A 19,240-nucleotide genomic window follows, 5' to 3' on the forward strand; every position below is an offset into this window, starting at 1 on the left:
CTCACCACTGGTCCTGTTCCCATCACTGGTCCGGTTAGCTAGGGATGATGGGAATCATAGTCCCAAATGACAACTCCCATCACCCCTCACCACTGGTCCTGTTCCCATCACCCACCACTGGTCCGGTTAGCTAGGGATGATGGGAGTTGTAGTCCCAAAACAGCTGGAGGGCAGAATTTGGGGATGCCTGGATTATATAATAATAAGATAGATATTTTTATATTATACTATATTTCAATTATTTGAGATTTTGATAAAGCGGTATAGAAATGAAGCGGATCTGGACAAATTAATAACATAATAGTATGATGTTGTAACTATTTATCATTATAAATGAAGGTCTTCCACCCACCGTCCAATTTTTTGGGGGGAGGTAGCCAAATCGATTAGGATATTCCAATTCTATCCATTTCCATATTCTACTTCTAAATATTTTAGATAGATACCTTATGGTTATTGTACATAGTACAACAAAACTGAATGCCATCCCATAAAAAAACAAAATAAAAACACAATTACAGCCCCCCACACCCATCACAATTCCCCAACATCATATTATTTAGTTAGAGCATTTAAGATGCTTAGAGCTCTTGGATAGAAACTGTTTTTTAATCCATTCGTTCTTGACTTAATTTTCCTGTATCTCTTGCACGAAGGCAATGCTGCAAAAGACTACAGGTGAAACTAGGAAAATTAGAGTATCGTCAAAAATTGCATTTATTTCAGTAGCGCAACTTAAAAGGTGAAACCAATCTATGAGAAGTTTAGGGAAGTTTTTAATCTGTGATATTTTAATGTATTTTGGTATTTGTTGGAAGCCGCCCAGAGTGGCGGGGAAAACCCAGCCAGATGGGCAGGGTATAAATAATAAATAATATAGATGCATGACATGTAAAGCGAGATATGTCAAGCCTTGATTGTTGTAATTGTCATTATTTGTCATTAGGCGGGTCAATCATAAATGGAATGTAATTAATAAAATGTCATACTGATGTTTATTTTTGTATTAGTCACTATTTGTTTGATTCCTGTGGAATTTCCAAAAGAAAGCATTTGTCAAAATTAAAATTAAAATAAAAAATAAAAAGTTGCTTTACTGAAATAAATGCACTTTTTGACGATATTCTAATTTTCCGAGTTTCACCTGTATATATTTTATATATAATGTCTGTTCTGAAATTGTCGGGTCAGTTATGCCCAATTAAGGTTATCAAATGGAATAAAATAATGATATTATGTTATAATAGCGAAATAATGTTACAATGTTACAAGAACAAGATAATAATATTAGGATATTGCAACTGTTGAGCATTAGAAACAAAGGCGCATTATTCCAGGCATCCCCCAAACTCGGCCCTCCAGCTGTTTTGGGACTACAACTCCCATCACCCCCAGCTAACAGGACCAGTGGTCAGGGATGATGTGAACTGTAGTCCCAAAATAGGTGGTGGGCCGAGTTTGGGGGGTGCCTGCTTTATTCCCTTCTTTTTCTAGAAATGAATTAAATCATAACGTTAGACACCAAGGCTTCTCAACTACAAAGGAGAAAGCTTTCCCCCCATTGTTTCTTTTTTGCTTTTTTTCATTTCCCTTGTTTTCTTCCCCCCTTTCTTATTTCCCCTCTTGTTTTTCCCTTCCTCCTTCTCTTCATTTTTCAGTTCCCCCTTTTATTCCCTTTATCCCCCTTGTTTTCCCCTTTCTTCTTCCCCCCTCTTTTCTACCCCCTTTTCCTCCACTTTCTTTTCTTTTTTCCTCTTCCCCTTTTCTTCTTCTTTCTCTCCTTGTTTTCCCTTTCTCCCTTTCTTTCATTTCCTGTTTTTTTCCTTTTCCTCCCCTTAATTTTCCTTCCATTTTATCCTCCCTTTTCTTCTTTTCCACCCTTGTTATCCCTTCCCCCTTTCTCCCCCCCCCGATTTTCCTTCTATTTTCTCTCCCTTTTCTTCTTTTCCACCCTTGTTTTCCCTTTCCTCCCCTTTCCCCCCATTTCCCTCCCTTGATTTTCCTATTTTCTCTCCCCTTTTCTGCCCTTGTTTTCCCTTTCCCCTTTTCTTTCCCTTTTTTCCTTTTCCTCCCCTTGATTTTCCTTCTATTTTCTCTTCCCCCCTTTAATTCTTCACCCCCGTTTTCCCTTTCCCCCTTCCTTTCCCCCCTTGATTTTCCTTCCATTTCTCTCCCCTTTCCTCCCCGTTTTCCCTTTTTGTTTCCCCTCCCCCATTTTCCCCACCTTCCCCCTTTATTTCCCGTTTCTTCTTTTTTCCCTTTGCCCCTCCCTTTTTTCTTTTCCCCTTCCATTTTCTTTTTCCGCCCCCCCCGTTTTTCCCTTTTCTTCTTTTCCCACCTTCCTACTTTATTTCCCTTTTCTTCTATTTTCCCTTTCTTTCTCCCTTTTCCCCCTCCCCCATTTCCCTTTCCCCCTTCCTTTTTTTCTTTTCCCGTTTCCCCCTTCCCCCTTGTTTTCCCCCCTTGCCCCTTTCCTTCTCCCTGTTTTACTTTTCCCTTTTCTCGTTGTTTCCCCCTTCCCCTTTTCTCCCTTCCCCCTTGCTTTCCCTTTCCTTTTTTTCCTTTTCCTCCCCTTGATTTTCCTTCCATTTTCTCTCCCCTTTCCTCCTTCTTTTCCGCCCTTGTTCCTCCCTTTTTGTTCCCCCTCCCTTTATTTCCCTTTTCTTTTTCCTTTTCCTCCTCTTGATTTTCCTTCTATTATTTATTTCCCTTTTTTCCCGTTTTCCCCTCCCCCTTTATTTCCCTTTTCTTTTTTTTCTTTTCCTCCCCTTGATTTTCCTTCTATTGTTTATGTTCCTTTTTTCTTTTTCCCCTTTTTCCCCTCCCCCTTTATTTCTCTTTTCTCATTTTTCTCTTTATTTCTCCCTATTTTATTCTCCCCTTTCCCCCCTTGCTGTCCCCTCCCCCTTTATTTCCCTTTTCTCATTTTCCCTTCTTTCTCCCTATTTTCTTTTTCCCCATTCCCCGTTTTTCCCCTTGCTTTCCCCTCCCCCTTTATTTCTCTTTTCTCATTTTTCTCTTTATTTCTCCCTATTTTCTTCTCCCCTTCCCCCCTTGCTTTCCCCTCCCCCTTTATTTCCCTTTTCTCAGTTTTTCCTTTCTTTTCCCCTATTTTCTTCTCCCCTTTCCCCTCCCCCTCCCCCCATTGTGTCCCCTTTACCATTCTGAGGCGGCGGCGGAGGGGGAGGCGGCGGCGGCGGCGCTCCCGTTGGCCTCCGTCCTGCTCCGGACGGCAGCGGCGGCTCCGTCTCATCGTCCATGTCTCTCAGGCGGGCGTCGGAGGCGGAGGCGGAAGAAGCAGCAGCCGCGGCGGCCTGGCGCGCCCGGCGCCCATCGCCGCCGCTCGCCGACCTGACAGGACCGAGCGACTCGATCCGACTGACGGGGCTCCCAGCGCCCACGCCCCATCCCAGCGCGCCGCTCCGCACTACGCACGCGCCGTCCCGCCCCCTGGGCGGCGGAGAAGGAGCGGATTGGACGGCGGAGGAAAGGCCCGCCAGGGCGCAGGCGCGGCTCCGCCTCCGAGCTCCGACGGACGCCATTGTCCGGCGGAGGGGCGGCGGAGCGCAGGCGCGGAAGCGCCTCAGCGCACGCGCACAAAGTCGCCTCCCCGCCAGGCTGGCTGCGCACGCGCAAAATGACCGAGTCGCCGAGCTGACTGAGCACGCGCAGTATCACCTGCTCGCCTGCCCTCCTACAGGGACTCACTGCGCATGCACCAAATTAACCCTTCGCCGAGCTGACTGTGCCATCACCTCCTTCTGACGCCCCTGTAGGCCCTAAACAGGCCCTCAGAGTCCCCCTTCAGGCCCACCTATAGGCCCTGAATGGGCCATCAGAGTCCCCCTTCAGCCCCCCCCTGTAGGACCTAAATGGCCCCTTAGAGTCCCCCTTCGGACCCCCCTGTAGGGCCTAAATGGGCCCTCAGAGTCCCCCCTTCAGGCCCCTCCTGTAGGCTCTAAACAGGCCCCCTTTGGACCCCCTGTAGGCCCGAAATGGGCCCTCAGTCCCCCTTCGGACCCCCCTGTAGGCCCGAAATGGGCCCTCAGAGTCCCCCTTCAGGCCCACCTATAGGCCCTAAATGGGCCATCAGGCCCCCTTCAGGCCCCCCCCCGTAGGACCTAAATGGGCCCTCAGAATTCCCCTTCAGGCCCACCTATAGGCCCTAAATGGGCCATCAGAGTCCCCCTTCAGCCCCCCCTGTAGGACCTAAATGGGCCCTCAGAATTCCCCTTCAGGCCCCCCTGTAGGCCCTAAATGGGCCCGCGGAGTCCCCCTTTCAGGCCCCCCTGTAGGCCCTAAATGGGCCCGCGGAGTCCCCCTTCAGGCCCCCCTGTAGGCCCTAAATGGGCCCTCGGAGTCCCCCTTCAGGCCCCCTGTAGGCACTAAATGGGCATTCAGTCCCCCTTCAGACTCCTCCCCCCATCCTGGCTCATCCCTGTGATTGGCCCCACCCTGTCCCGATCCATGACCCTTCCCCCCTCCTCCCCCACCCAGGGGAGCCCCCACCTCTATTCAGCCTAGTCTGCAAATGTGAGTCGAGTTGCTGTGGAGAGGGAAGCTTTCAGGATTCAACCTCAATCCGTTAGCCGCCATCCATCCTCCAACCGCCTCCAGGCACTCACACAGGACCTTCACCACCTTCACAGGTTCTGATTAGAAAGAGAGGTAGAGCTGGGTATCATCCACATCCTGATGAACACCCAGCCCAAACCCCCTGATGACCTCTCCCAGCGGCTGCATGTAGATGTTGAAAAGCATGGGGGCCCTGCCACGCGTTGCTGTGGCTTAGTCTGTTAAATGGGCCCTCAGAGTCCCCCTTCAGACTCCCCTATAGGCCCCACTGTGGCTTAGTCTGTGAAATGGGCCCTTCAGACTCCCCTATAGGCCCCACTGTGGTTTAGTCTGTGAAATGGGCCCTCAGAATCCCCCTTCAGACTCCCCTATAGGCCCCACTATGGTTTAGTCTGTGAAATGGGCCCTCACAGTCCCCCTTCAGACTCCCCTATAGGCCCCACTGTGGTTTAGTCTGTGAAATGGGCCCTCAGAGCCCCCCTTCAGACTCCCCTATAGGCCCCACTGTGGTATAGTCTGTGAAATGGGCCCTCAGAGACCCCCTTCAGACTCCTCCCCCCACCTCCAGGCTCATCCCTGTGATCGGCCCCACCCTGTCCTGACTCATAACCTTTCCCGCCCCCTCCTTCCCCCACCCAGGGGAGCCCCCACCTCTCTTCGGCCTCGTCTGCAAACCTCTACTCGGCCTAATCTGCAAGGGTGAGCTGAGCTGCTTTGGAGAGGGAAGCTTTCCTACTTGCAACACCAGTGTGGCCGCTGCTAGAGGCCGCTGTTGTGCAAGGTTTCCTGATTCTGGCTTCTGTTTCCCAGCATGCACTTTAGGGTGAGTTGTGAGTTTTTGAACACAGGGTTTCGGGAGTTTTACATGGCCCAGGTGTGATGTTTGTCTTTGAAAATGGTATGGGCTTCCTCTTGTAGTCGCATTTGACTTTGTGTTAAAATTTGAACGCAATCGATCCAGCAGTTTCATTGAACATTGCAGATGAACACACATGCCCAGATGACATTGATATCGATATCGATTTAGACTAGCTGGCCCTGCCACGCGTTGCGGTGGCCTAGTCTGTGAAATGGGCCCTCAGAGTCCCCCTTCAGGCTCCCCTACAGGCCCCACTGTGGCTTAGTCTGTGAAATGGGCCCTTCAGACTCCCCTATAGGCCCCACTGTGGTTTAGTTAGTGAAACGGGCCCTCAGAGCCCCCCTTCAGACTCCCCTGTTGGCTCCACTACAATTCCCATCTTCCCCAACCACTGGTCCTGTTAGCTAGGGATCATGGGAGTTGTAAGCCAAAACATATGGAGGGCCGCAGTTGGGGGATGTCTGATAGAAGAAGAAGAAGAAGAAGAAGAAGAAGAAGAAGAAGAAGAAGAAGAAATAGGAAATAAACATGGATCTAGGCAGGGCCATTTCCCGAACTCCCCTCTTCTCTTATGACGCCAGCCAAATAATCCTAATAATAAATGAATAAATAAATAATAGTAATAATAATAAGAAGAAGAAGAAGAAATGTAAAATAAGAAATCAACATGGATATAGGCAGGGCCATTTCCCAAACTCCCCTCTTCTGACACCAGCCAAACCATCCCAATAATAATAATAATAAGCTAACAATGATTATTAATAATTAATAATAGTAATAATAAAAAGAAGAAATGCAAAATAAGAAATCCAACATGGATATAGGCAGGGCCATTCCCAACGCCCCTCTTCTGACCCAGGTTTCCCTGATGACACCGGCCAAATCTTCCGAATCATCATCATCATCATCTTATTATTATTATTAATCAATCAGTCAATCCAGAAAGAGCAAGACGCAGAGCTTTACCCTCGCCTCCCCTGCAAGGGAGCCGGCGATTGGGCGGCTACCGCCGCCACTGCCCAGCCTGCGCGCGGCCCGTCTCCGCAGGGGCGCGCGCAGCTGGGACCCGCCCATTGCAGCCTTGACGCGCCCGGGATCGCCTGATCAGCTGCTTTATCTTCGCGCAGCAGACGAACTCTTGCTGCAACGCCCCTGCGGAAGACGGTCTCCCCCTGCTGCAACCGACATTTCTTGTTTTTCCCCTCCTTCCTTCTCTTTTCCTTTCCCCGTTCCGACCGGATCGCGACCCGATCCCGGCCGGGGAGATCGGAAGAAGGTGAGTAATCCGTCTCCTTCCCCTCCCCCAACAATGGCTTCCCTTTGTCTTCCTGCTGGGCGAGGGCCGGGCGCGGGAGGATCGGGCCCTTTCCCGAAGCATTCGGGCGGGGGATCTGCTCGTTGCAGCAGGGGATCTACCCCTTCCCAAAGGGTTTTTTGCAGGAGATCTGCCCCCTTCGCAAAGCATTTTTGAAGGGGATCTGCCCATTGCAGAGAATCCGCCCTTTCCCAAAGCATTTTTGCAAGGGATCGACACATTCCTAAAGCTTGGTTGGCAAGGGAATCGGCCCAAAGCATTTTTGGCAGGAGATCTGCCCCTCCCCAAGGCTTTTTGCAGGAGATCTGCCCCTTCGCAAAGCATTTTTGAAGGGGATCTGCTCATTGCAGGGAATCTGCCCTTTCCCAAAACATTTTTGCAATGAATGGACGCATTCCTAAGGTTTGGTTGGCAAGGGAATCAGCCCAAAGCATTTTGGCAGGAGATCTGCCTCTTGCAGGAGATCTGCCCCTCCCCAAAGGCATTTTGCAGGGAATCTGCCCTTTTCCAAAGCATTTTGGCAGGGAATCTGCTCATTGCAGAAAATCGACCCTTTCCCAAAGCATTTCTGGCAAGGAACCTGCCCCTTCGCAAAGCTCAGTTTCCTACGCCTTGCAGATCTGCCCCTTCCCCAGGCTTTATTTTGCAGGAGATCTGCCCCTTCCCCAAACTTTTTATTGCTGGAGATCTGCCCCTTCCCCAAGCTTTTTTTGCAGGAGATCTGCCCCTTCGCAAAGCATTTTTGAAGGGGATCTGCTCATTGCAGGGAATCTGCCCTTTCCCAAAGCATTTTTGCAATGAATTGACGCATTCCTAAGGTTTGGTTGGCAAGGGAATCAGCCCAAAGCATTTTGGCAGGAGATCTGCCCCTTGCAGGAGATCTGCCCCTCCCCAAAGGCTTTTTGCAGGGAATCTTCCCTTTTCCAAAGCATTTTGGCAGGGAATCTGCTCATTGCAGAGAATCTGCCCCTTCCCAAAGCTGCTTTGCAGGGAATCTGCTCATTGCAGAAAATCGACCCTTTCCCAAAGCATTTCTGGCAAGGAACCTGCCCCTTCGCAAAGCTCCGTTGGCAAGGGAATTGGCCCAAAGCATTTTGGCAGGAGATCTGCTCATTGCAGGAAATCTGCCCCTTTCCCAAAGCATTTTGGCAAGGAATCGACACATTCCTAAAGCTTGTTTCCTACGCCTTGCAGATCTGCCCCTTCTCCAGGCTTTATTTTCCAGGAGATCTGCCCCTTCCCCAAACTTTTTATTGCTGGAGATCTGCCCCTTCCCCAAGCTTTTTTTGCTGGATATCTGCCCCTTGCAGGGAATCTGCCTTTCCCAAAGCCCCTTCCTCAAGCTGGAGGTAGGCGTTCCCAGGTCCGGGGGAGTTCTAGCACCGGGCGCCTGGTTCCAATCGGCAGGTTCCCAGCGCCTGGTTCCAATCGGCCAGTTCCCAGCTCCTGGTTTCCAGTGCCACGGTTCCCTGCGCCTGGTTTCCAGCGCCATGGTTCCCAACGCCTGGTTCCCAATGCCTGGTTTCCAGCACCAACGGTTCCCTGCGCCACAGTTCCCAGCGTCTGGTCTTCAGTGCCTGGTTCCCAGCGCCCAGTTCCCAGCACCCGGTTTCCTGCATCTGGTCTCCAGCGCCCAGTTCCCAGCGTCACCATTCTCAGTGCCTGGTTCAAAGTGCCACGGTTCCAGCGCCTGGTTCCCTGCACCATAGTTCCCAGCACCCGGTTCCCAGCACCCGGTTCCCAGCACCCGGTTCCCAGCGCCCAGTTCCCAGCGCCCAGTTCCCAGCATCACCGTTCTCAGTGCCTGGTTCATAGCGCCACGGTTCCCAGCGCCTGGTTCCCTGCACCACGGTTCCCAACACCAGGTTTCCAGCGTCTGGTTCCCAGTGCCACGGTTCCCTGCGCCTGTTTTCCTGTGCCACAGTTCCCAGCACCCAGTTCCCAGCGCCTGGTTTCCTGCGCCACAGTTCCTAGTGCCTGCTTTCCTGCGCCACAGTTCCCAGCGCTTGGTTCCCTGTGCCACGGTTCCCAGCACCTTGGTTCCCAGCTCTATGGTTCCCTGTGCCACAGTCCCCAACACCTGGTTCCCAGAGCCACGGTTTCCAGCGCCTGGTATCCAGCACCCTGGTTTCCAGTGCCCAGTTCCCATTGTCACCGTTCTCAGCGCCTGGTTCATATTACCACGGTTCTCAGCGCCTGGTTCCCAGTGCCACAGTTCCCAACACCCGGTTCCCAGCGCCTGGTTCCCAGTGTCACGGTTCCCAGTTCCCAGTGCCACGGTTCCCAGCGCCTGGTTCCCAGTGCCACGGTTCCCAACACCCAGTTCCCAGCGCCACGGTTCCCGACACCCGGTTCCCAGCGCCTGGTTCAAAGCGCCACGGTTTCCAGCACCTGGTTCCCTACACCACAGTTCCCAACACCCGGTTTCCAGTGTCTGGTCTCCAGCGTCTGGTTCCCAGCGCCACGGTTTCCAGCGTCCAGTTCCTAGCATCACCGTTCTCAGTGCCTGGTTCATAGCGCCACGGTTCCCAGCGCCTGGTTCCCTGCACCACGGTTCCCAACACCCGGTTTCCAGTGTCTGGTTTCCAGCCCCTGGTTCCCAGCGCCACAGTTCCCAGCGCCTGGTTCCCTTTGCCACAGTTCCCAACACCCAGTTCCCAGCTCCACGGTTCCCTGTGCCACAGTCTCCAACACCTGGTTTCCAGCGCCTGGTCTCTAGCACCCTGGTTACCAGCGCCAATTCCCAGTGTTACCGTTCTCAGTGCCTGGTTCATAGTGCCACGGTTCCCAGCACCATGGTTTCCAACCCCCAGTTTCCAGAGTCTGGTGTCCAGCCCCTGGTTCCCAGTGCCATGGTCCCCAGCGCCACGGTTCCCTGTGCCACGATTGCCAGCGCCACAGTTCCCAACATCCGGTTCCCAGCACCATGGTTCACTGCGCCTGGTTCCTAATGCCATGGTTCCCAACATCCGGTTCCCAGCGCCACTTTCCCCAGCCCCTGGTTCCCAGCGCCATGGTTCCCAGCGCCACAATTCCCTGCGCCAGGTTCCCTGTGCCACTGTTTCCAGCGCCTGCTTCCCAGCACCCAGTTCCCAGCATCACCATTCTCAGCGGCTGGTTCATAGTGCCACGGTTCCCAGCCCCTAGTTCCCTGCACCACGGTTCCCAACACCCGGTTCCCAGCTTCTGGTTCCCAGCACCATGGTTCCCAACGCCTGGGTTCCCAGCACCACGGTTTCCAGCTCCTGGTTCCCAGCGCCGCGGTTCCCCGTGCCACAGTTCCCTGTGCCGCGGTTCCCAGCGCCGCAGTTCCCTGCACCTGGTTCCTAGTGCCATGGTTCCCAACATCCGGTTCCCAGCGCCACTTTTCCCAGTGCCTGGTTCCCTGCACCACGGTTCCCACCACCCGGTTTCCAGCATCTGGTTCCCTGTGCCACGGTTCCCTGCGCATGGTTCCTAGTGCCACAGTCCCCAACAACCGGTTCCCAGTGCCACTTTTCCCAGCGCCTGGTTCCCAGCGCCACAGTTCCTTGCGCCACGGTTCCCAGCCAGCCCTGCTTCCTTCCCCCAAAGTTTTTTTTTTGCAGTAGATTTGCCCCTCCCCAAAGCATTTTTTGTAGATCTGCCCCTTCCCCAAGGCTTTATTTTGCAGGAGATCTGCCCCTTCCCCAGGCTTTATTTTGCAGGAGATCTGCCGCTTCCCCAAGCTTTCTTTTTGCAGTGAGAAAAGGAAACAGTTCAGCAAAGCAAAAATGCAAGCCAAGCCGGCCATTTTTTAAAACAGCTGTGCTGTCAAAAATGGCGTTTGCAAAATTTCCCCTGCAGGCTTTTGCAGCAAGCCTCTTCTTCCGGGTTTTTTTTTTTGGGGGGGGGAATCTCATTTCCTCCTCGGATCTTATTTTGCCTTTTTAAAAATCATGATTTTTCACTTGTGGTTTTAAAAAATAACTCCTTTTCCAAATGGACCTTTTTCTCGTCTTTTTTTAAAAAATAGTTTTCAGCTTGCATCCGATTCGGGTTTAAAATACACATATCGTTTTGCTTTTGGATCTCCCAGTTTCAAAATATAGATCTCATTTTCTCTTGGGTCTCATTGTGATTTTCAAAAAGAACTCCTTTTCCAATGGGACCTTATTCTGGTTTTAAAAAATATATAGTTTTCAGCTTGCATCTGAATCTGGTTTAAAATACACATATCGTTTTGCTTTTAGATCTTCCTGTTTCAAAATCTAGATCTCCAAATGAGATCTAGATTTTGAAACGGGAAGATCCAAAAGCATCTCATTGTGATTTAAAAAAATAACTCCTTTTCCAATTGGATCTCATTCTGGTTTTTAAACATATATAGTTTTCAACTTTCATCTGAATCTGGTTTGAAAATTATATCTATAGTTTTCCACTTGGATCTTATTCTGGTTTAAAGTAATAGGTATCATTTTGCTCTTGGGTCGTCTAGTTTAAAAAAATAAATCATAATTTCCTCTTGGGTCTCATTGTGATTTTAAAAAATAACTCCTTTTCCAAATGGATCTCATTACGGTTTTTAAAAAATATAGTTTTCAATTTGCATCTTATTCCGCCTTAAAATAGATAGTTTTAAACTTGCTTCTTATTCTGCCTTAAAATGTATAGTTTTCAACTTGCATCTTTAAAAATAAAATAAAATTCATTTATAGAGAGAAACAAAAATTGCGAAAACAAATACAAAAATTTCTTCTTACAACATCATAACTTTTCTTTACATCCATATATGACTTCCCCCAATTCCCCCCCCCCACTTGAATTTCATTTTCTTTATCTTATTTGGCAGTTTCTAAGGCCTAACCTCTTATACATTATTTCTCTACCTTATTGCGGTTTAAAATGTATACTCTCTCTCTCTCTCTAAAATTTTCTACTTGTGTCCGATTCTGGTTTTTAAAAACAGATCATGCTTTTCCATTGCTTTTTTCGCCCACGGGGCGTTTGTGGAATAATTTTGATGGCAACTATATTTGTGCTGCTGCAGATGCAATTCAATATATTATTATTACTACTATTATTAATATTATTATTTTATGTTTTTTCTTATGCAATGCAATTCAAACCTATTTTTAAAAATTATTATTAATATTCTTATTCTTTGCTTTTCTTTTAAGGATGCAATGCAATTCAAACCTATTAATGCTTTTCCTCTAACAATGCAATTCAAACCTATTTTTAAAAATTATTATTATTATTATTTATTTACTGCTTTTCCTTTAACGATGCAATGCAATGCAAACCGATTTTTAAAAATTATTACGGTATTATTATTATTATTATTTACTGCTTTTCCTTTAATGATGCCATGCAATTCTAACCTATTTTTAATAATAATAATAATAATAATAATAATAATAATAATTTACTACTTTTCCTTTAACGATGCAATGCAATTCCAACCTATTTTTTAAAATTATTATTTATTTATTTATTTATTTATTTATTTACTGATTTTCCTTTAACGATGCAATGCAATTCAAACCTATTTTCAAAAACTATTATTATTATTATTATTAACTGATTTTCCTTTAACAATACAATTCAAACCATATTTTGACGAGAGAAACTCTTGACTTCCAGACCATGGACCTCTCTGGAGTGAAAGTGTTGGAGACGGCCGAGGACATCCAAGAGCGCCGCCAGCAGGTCCTGGACCGCTACCACCGCTTTAAGGAGCTGTCTACCCTGCGGCGCCAGAAGCTTGAGGACTCCTACCGCTTCCAGTTCTTCCAGCGTGATGCCGATGAGCTGGAAAAGTGGATCCAGGAGAAGCTCCAAGTGGCCTCGGACGAGAGCTACAAGGACCCCACCAACCTGCAGGTAAGCGAGAACCCTAGAGTCGTTGAGCTGACCTCATCAATGACTTGGATGATGGGCTTGAGGGCACCCTGAGCAACTTTGCAGGTGACACCAAATGGGGAGGGGTGGTTAATACCCCAGAGGACAGGGTCACACTTCAAAATTACCTTAACAGATTAGACAACTGGGCCAAAGCAAACAATATGAATTTGAACAGGGAGAAATGTAAAGTACTACACTTGGGCAACAAAAATGAAAGGATGGGTGACACCTGGCTTGAGAGCAGTACATGTGAAAAGGATCTAGGAGTCTTGGTAGACCACAAACTTGACATGAGTCAACAGTGTGATAAGAGTATAGCATCTAGATCAAGGGAAGTAATAGTACCACTGTATTCTGCTCTGGTCAGACCTCACTAGGTGGTTGGACTGGATGGCCCTTGTGGTCTCTTCCAACTCTATGATTCTACTAGCTGACCCGGCCACGCGTTGCTGTCAGCCATATGTCAAGAATGCTTTGATGGTGTTTCCTGCTTGGCAGGGGGTTGGACTGGATGGCCCTTGTGGTCTCTTCCAACTCTATGATTCTATGACCCACCTATGGAATATCTTTTTTAAAAAATATTTTTTATTAGATTTTATAAAAACATTTTAAAAAACATAACACATTAACAATATAACACTACAAAACGTAAAAAATACAAAAAAACAAAAACAATAAACAATAAACATATTTCATCTTATATCCTCTTTTGAGTCATTGTCTCTTTTGCTTCCCCAAGTCCCCTCTATCTGATTTTCATTTTAAATCATCTGTAACAGTTTCCAGCTCATTACTTTTTGACTTCAATATCATATTTTTATTCATCTTAATCTCAATCTTATACTTATAACTCAATTTCCTGCTTTATAATCTTTTCCTTTTCCCCCTAATGCCTTAACTTCGGTATTTCCCTAGATGGTCAGTCTTTTATTACTCAAAAATAATTCCCTAAATACACTTTGAATTTTTTCCAATCTTCCTCCATTCTCTCATCCGCTTGGTCTCGGAGTCTTCCTGTCAATTCTGCTAGTTCCATATAGTCCAACATTTTCATTTGCCATTCTTGTAGAGAGGGCAATTCTTCTTTCTTCCAGTATTTCGCAAGTAAAATCCTCGCAGCTGTGGTGGTGTACATAAACAAGTTGACATTTTTGGGGAGATTTCTTCCCCAACTATTCCAAGTAAAAAGGCTTCTGGTTTTTTCAAAAATGTATTTTTGTATATCTTTTTCATTTCATTATAAATCATTTCCCAGAAGCCTTTTATCTTGGGGCATGTCCACCACATGTGATAGAATGAGCCTATTTCCTCTTTACATTTCCAGCACTTGTTGTCACCCTTATGGTACATTTTCGCTAATTTAACCGGTGTCAAATACCACCTATACATCATTTTCATTAAATTCTCATTCAATGCAGTGCATGCCGTGAATTTCATACCCTTCTTCCACAACTTTTCCCAATCTGACACCATAACGTTGTGACCCAAATCTTTGGCCCATTCAATCATAACAGTTTTTGTTTGCTCATCCTTCAAATGCCACTCTAACAATAAATTGTACATTCTGGACAAATTTTTACTGTTTGCCTCTATTAATTCTATTTCCAATTTTGATTTCTCTGTTTGGAATCTAACTTTTTTTTATCTATTTTAAATACTTCATTTATCTGTACATACTGAAACCAATCACTTAACTTCTCCTTCAATTGTTCATATGGCTTTAACTTAAATTGGTTTCCCACCTCAATCAAAATGTCTTTGTATTTCAGCCTGTTCTCGTCCATATTTGTCCTTTTAGGTTTCTTCGCCTCGAGAGGCGAAATCCATCTGGGAGTTTTCCTTTCTAACAAATCTTTGTATCTTATCCATTAAACAATGATTTCCTAATTATATGGTTTTTGAAGACTTTATGGACCTTAACTTTGTCATACCATAAACATGCATGCCAACCAAATGCATTATCATGGTCCTCCAGATCTAACACATCGTCATTGTCTAGTGAAAACCATTCCTTCAACCAGCAGAAGGCTGCTGCTTCAAAATAAATCTTTAAGTCTGGCAGTGAGAATCCTCCCCTTTCTTTTACATCTGTTAAAAGTTTATATTTAATTCTGGGTTTCTTCCCCTGCCAGACAAATTTAGACAATGTCCTTTGCCAATCTTGAAAGCATTTCAATTTATCTACAATTGGTAGGGCTTGAAATAAAAACAACATTCTTGGCAATACATTCATTTTAACAGTAGCTATTCGGCCCATTAAGGACAATTTCAACCGTGACCATATCTCTAAGTCTCTTTTGATTTCATTCCATAACTTCTCATAATTATCTTTGTACAAATTTAAATTTCTTGCTGTCATATTCACTCCCAGATATTTCACCTTTTTCACACAATGCTGGAATCTCGACTGAGAATCTAGCAGATTTAGAGAATTAGAGAACCCAGTCTGAAAATGATAGAATCTCATGATAGAAATGATAGAATCTCATGATAGAAATGATAGAATCTCAACTGAGAATTACGGAACCTCAACCGAGAATTATGGAATCTGGACAGTGAATTATGGAATCTCGACCAAGATATATAGTATCTCAACCAAGAATTATAGAATCTCAACTGAGAATTACAGAATCTCAACTGAGAATTTTTGAATCTCCAGTGAGAAATAGAATCTCACCCGAGAATCATGGAATCTTGATGAAAACTAAAGAATCTCAACTGAGAATCATAGGATTTCGACTGAGAATTACAGAATCTTGACTGAGAATCCTAGAATCTCGACTGAGAATTACAGAATCTTGATCGAGAATCATAGAATCTTGACCGAGAATCATAGAATCTTGACCGAGAATTACAGAATCTTGACCGAGAATTATGGAATCTCGACCGAGCCGGAAGGGCCCCCACGGTCATTTAGTCTGACCTGCCACAATCTTTATCCCTTTTCCAGGGGAAGCTGCAGAAGCACCAGGCCTTTGAAGCCGAGGTACAAGCCAACGCTGGCGCCATCGTCAAGCTGGACGAGACCGGCAACCAGATGATGAACGAGGGCCACTTCGCCGGCGAAACCATCCGGGTAAGTCCCCCCTGCGAGGATTTTACCCCGTTCCCCGCAGTTATACCTGTTGTAAGACCCCCCAAATTGTCAAGTTTTTTTAAAAAAACTCTACCAAAATAGTGGAGCTTTTTTTTATAAAAAAAAAAACCACTTAGCTTTTTCTTAGGAAGACCCTGATATTGTTGGATTTTAAAAAAGTAATCCACTGAAATTGTTTAGCTTTTTATAGGAAGATCCCGATTGCTGAGTTGTTGTTTTTTAAGGAGGAACCCAAAATTGTTTACCTTTCTTTTTTTGAGGAAGATCCCAACATTGCTGAGCCTTTTAGTTTTCTCAAAGACCATGAGCGTCTTGGAGAAATTCAGATTTAAGATTGTCCAGGGCGGGGATGGCTGTGGGGGTCCGTTTCCTTGGGTCAGCCTTCCTCAAACTACAATTCCCATCATCCCTGACCACTGGTCCTGATAGCTAGGGATCATGGGAGTTGTAGGCCAAAAAAATCTGAAGGGCCGAGGTTGAGGAAGCATGCCTTGGGTTGTCCTCTGTTGTCTCGCTACAACTCCCATCCTCCCCAGCGCCCAGGGATTATGGGAGTTCTAGTTCTGCAAACAGCGGGAGACCCGCCTGGGTGAACACCATGAATTTTGGGCGCTGAAATTGGGCGGGGGCGGGTCCTGCTGCTCCGCCGCCATAACCTGTTGTGTTTCGACGGTTCAGTCTTTCACGCCATACCGGACGGCGCAGCGCCCCATCGTCACCGTCATCCAAGTGGGGGCTCACCTACGAGTAGGTGGATTGTTGCCTCTGTGCGAGGGTGTGGGTGCCGGTGTGTATTGCCTGCCATTTCTCCTGGAATGCCCATTTGTTGGCCCTCGCGTTTCCTTTCGTTTGCCCTCTTGTTTTTCCTCTTGTTTCCTTTCGTTTGCCCTCTCATTTCTTCTCGTTTGCATTCTCATTTCCTTTCCTTTGCCCTCTTTTCCTCTCGTTTCCCCTCACTTCCTTTCATTTGCCTTCTCATTTCCTCTCGTTTGCATTCTCCTTTCCTTTTCTTTGCCCTCTCTTCTCTTTGCCTTTTATTTCCCCTCTCATTTCCCCTGCTTCCCTTCATTTCCTTTCATTTGCCTTCTCATTTCCTCTCGTTTCCCCTCTCATTTCCTTTCCCTTTTCCTCTTTTCCTCTCGTTTCCCCTCATTTCCTTTCATTTGCCCTCTCTTTTCCTTTTGTTTCACCTCATTTCCTTTCATTTTTCCTCTAATTTCCTTGTTTTTGTCCTCTCACTTGCCATCTCATTTCCTTCCCTTTTTCCTCTCGTTTCCCTTCATTTCCTTTCATTTGCCCTCTTTTCCTCTCGTTTGCACTCTCATTTCCTTTCCTTTGCTATCTATTCTCACTTCCTTTCCTTTGCTCTCGTTTCCTCCTATTTCCTTTCATTTTCCCTCTCACTTCCTTTCATTTGCTCTCTCTTTTCCTCTCATTTCCTCTTATTTCCCCTCTCATTTCCTTTCCTTTGCCTTCTTTTCCTCTCGTTTCCCTTCTTTTCCTCTTATCTGCCCTCTCTTTTCCTCTTGTTTCATTTCATTTCCTTTCATTTCCCCTTTCATTTCCTTTCATTTGCCCTCTCACTTCTTTTCATTTGTCCTCTGTTTTCCTCTTCTTTCCCCACTCATTTCCTTTCTTTTGCCCTCTTTTCCTCTCGTTTCCCCTCACTTCCTTTTATTTGCCCTCTTTTCCTCTTATTTGCCCTCTCTTTTCCTCTCATTTCCTTTCCTTTGCCCTCGTTTCCTCTTGTTTCCCCTCATTTCCCTTCATTTGCTCTTTTCCTCTTACTTGCACTCTCATTTCCTTTTCTTTGCCCTCTCATCTCCCCTCCTTTACCCTCTCGCTTCCTTCCATTTGCCCTCTCCTTTCCTCTCAATCTCCATTTGATCGACGGCCAGATGTGATTGAAAACAAGTCAATGTCCTTGATTGATTGATTGACGGCTGGGTTTCCCGCCCCTCCCTCCCAGACCCGGATGCAAGAGCTCCACCGGCTCTGGGAGCTGCTTTTGGAGAAGACTCGCGAGAAGGGCGTCAAGCTCCTCCAAGCCCAGAAACTCGTGCAATACCTGCGAGAGTGCGAGGATGTGATGGACTGGATCAATGACAAGGTATTGGTGATCAATTCCGTTCATTTCCTCCCTCGCTTGTGTTTCTTTCTTTTTATATATATAATTTTTATTTAATTCACCAACACCAAACCCAGACAGTGAAACCCACCGGGTGTCCGACACATTGGATGTACAGTGGTACCTCACAAGACGAATGCCCTGCAAGACGAATTTTTTGCAAGACAAAAGCGTCTTGCGATCTGATGGTGACCCGCAAGACGAATTCGTTTTGTGAAAAATTCATCTTGTGAATTGCGGTTTCCCATAGGAACGCATTGAAATTGAATTAATGAGTTCCTGTTGGCAAAAAAAGAAATTTCAATGCATTCCTATGGGAAACTGTGATTCTCAAGACGAATTTTTGCAAAACGAATTGACTCGCAAAACAAATTAAATTCATCTTGCGAGGCACCACTGTACATCTATATATATAAAAATGTAGAAAGGGTGAAGTTGTGGGCTCCACTTTTCTCCGAAACCGCTTGACCAATTGTGTAGAAATTTGGACACAACAGTCCACGGCAAAACCCAATTGTTTGCGTAACATCAGATTGTACACATTTCATACCTAACACAGGTAAAAACATGTTTTTACCCCCCAAAAATAGCGCCCTCCAGTGGCATAATTCTGACACCTAGCTATATTAAGCTCCACCTTCCGCAAGGTTTATCTAACTTTAAACATTTTAATTACCCCCAATTGTTCCAAGCTCCCCAAATAATTCAATAGCTTTTCAAACCAATCCTGCTTTTTCTCATTTTACGCATCTTCACAATTAGGTATTCTAAAATTATAATATTCAATTCGCTATATAACCTGTCCAGCTGCAATTGCCATCAATTTTACCCATTTACATTCCTCTTTTATTTTCAACCCAGTGCTACCGAGGCTAATAAGAAGCATTAATTTAGATATATCCACCCTTCTACCCACAATTCTCAATATTTCTATAACAATCTGTTCCCAAATCTTATTAACTAACTTATTGCCCTCCCGTGTCTGTAATTCTACCGTAATGGCCCGAATACAAGCCACACCACCACCCCCAAATCCCGACCACGGAAATATTTATTAAAAGTTTTTGCATAAATTTTTTAGACATCATTTAACATTTATATCTCGTACGATATTTTTTCCCGACTTCCTTCAACCACGTCTAAATATTTCCAATCTTCCTACCTTCTTCTTGTATTCCATAATTCACGGTTACTTTTCCTAAACATGAACCGATACCTTTTCTTCTTCAATGATTGCCAAAGATGCTGTAAAACAACTTCTTATTTTTTTATTTTCCTTATGATTTTGACAAATGCTTTCTTTTGGAAATTCCACAGTAAGAAAACAAATAGTTACAATCACACAAAAATCAATAAAAATAAACATGGCTAGGATATTTCATTCATTCCATTTATAATTGA

The 19,240-nt window shown here is 46.0% G+C and overlaps 2 protein-coding genes across 8 annotated transcripts in view; one reads left to right on the top strand and one right to left on the bottom strand.

Annotated features, from left to right (window-relative positions):
* The window catches only part of NR6A1 (nuclear receptor subfamily 6 group A member 1), a 32,120-nt gene extending 28,711 nt beyond the window's left edge, over nucleotides 1-3,409 (bottom strand). Inside the window, exon 1 of the mRNA XM_060270605.1 lies at nucleotides 3,161-3,409. Coding sequence (XP_060126588.1) covers nucleotides 3,161-3,260 — 100 coding nt within the window. The 5' untranslated portion in view covers nucleotides 3,261-3,409. The remainder of the gene's footprint in view (nucleotides 1-3,160) is intronic.
* A 3,084-nt stretch (nucleotides 3,410-6,493) lies between these two features.
* Nucleotides 6,494-19,240, top strand: part of SPTAN1 (spectrin alpha, non-erythrocytic 1) — a 66,408-nt gene continuing 53,661 nt past the window's right edge. For 5 of the 7 annotated variants that reach the window (XM_035112562.2, XM_035112560.2, XM_035112563.2 and 2 more), the window contains exons 1-4: nucleotides 6,495-6,710; nucleotides 12,354-12,593; nucleotides 15,565-15,690; nucleotides 17,681-17,821. In XM_035112562.2, coding sequence (XP_034968453.2) covers nucleotides 12,357-12,593; nucleotides 15,565-15,690; nucleotides 17,681-17,821 — 504 coding nt within the window. In that variant the 5' untranslated portion in view covers nucleotides 6,495-6,710; nucleotides 12,354-12,356. Of the gene's footprint in view, nucleotides 6,711-12,353; nucleotides 12,594-15,564; nucleotides 15,691-17,680; nucleotides 17,822-19,240 lie in introns of all 7 variants that reach the window. The other 2 variants (XM_035112559.2, XM_035112561.2) reach the window with 1 other exon arrangement.

Source organism: Zootoca vivipara, chromosome Z, assembly GCF_963506605.1.
Source record: "Zootoca vivipara chromosome Z, rZooViv1.1, whole genome shotgun sequence".
Lineage (NCBI taxonomy): Eukaryota > Metazoa > Chordata > Lepidosauria > Squamata > Lacertidae > Zootoca > Zootoca vivipara.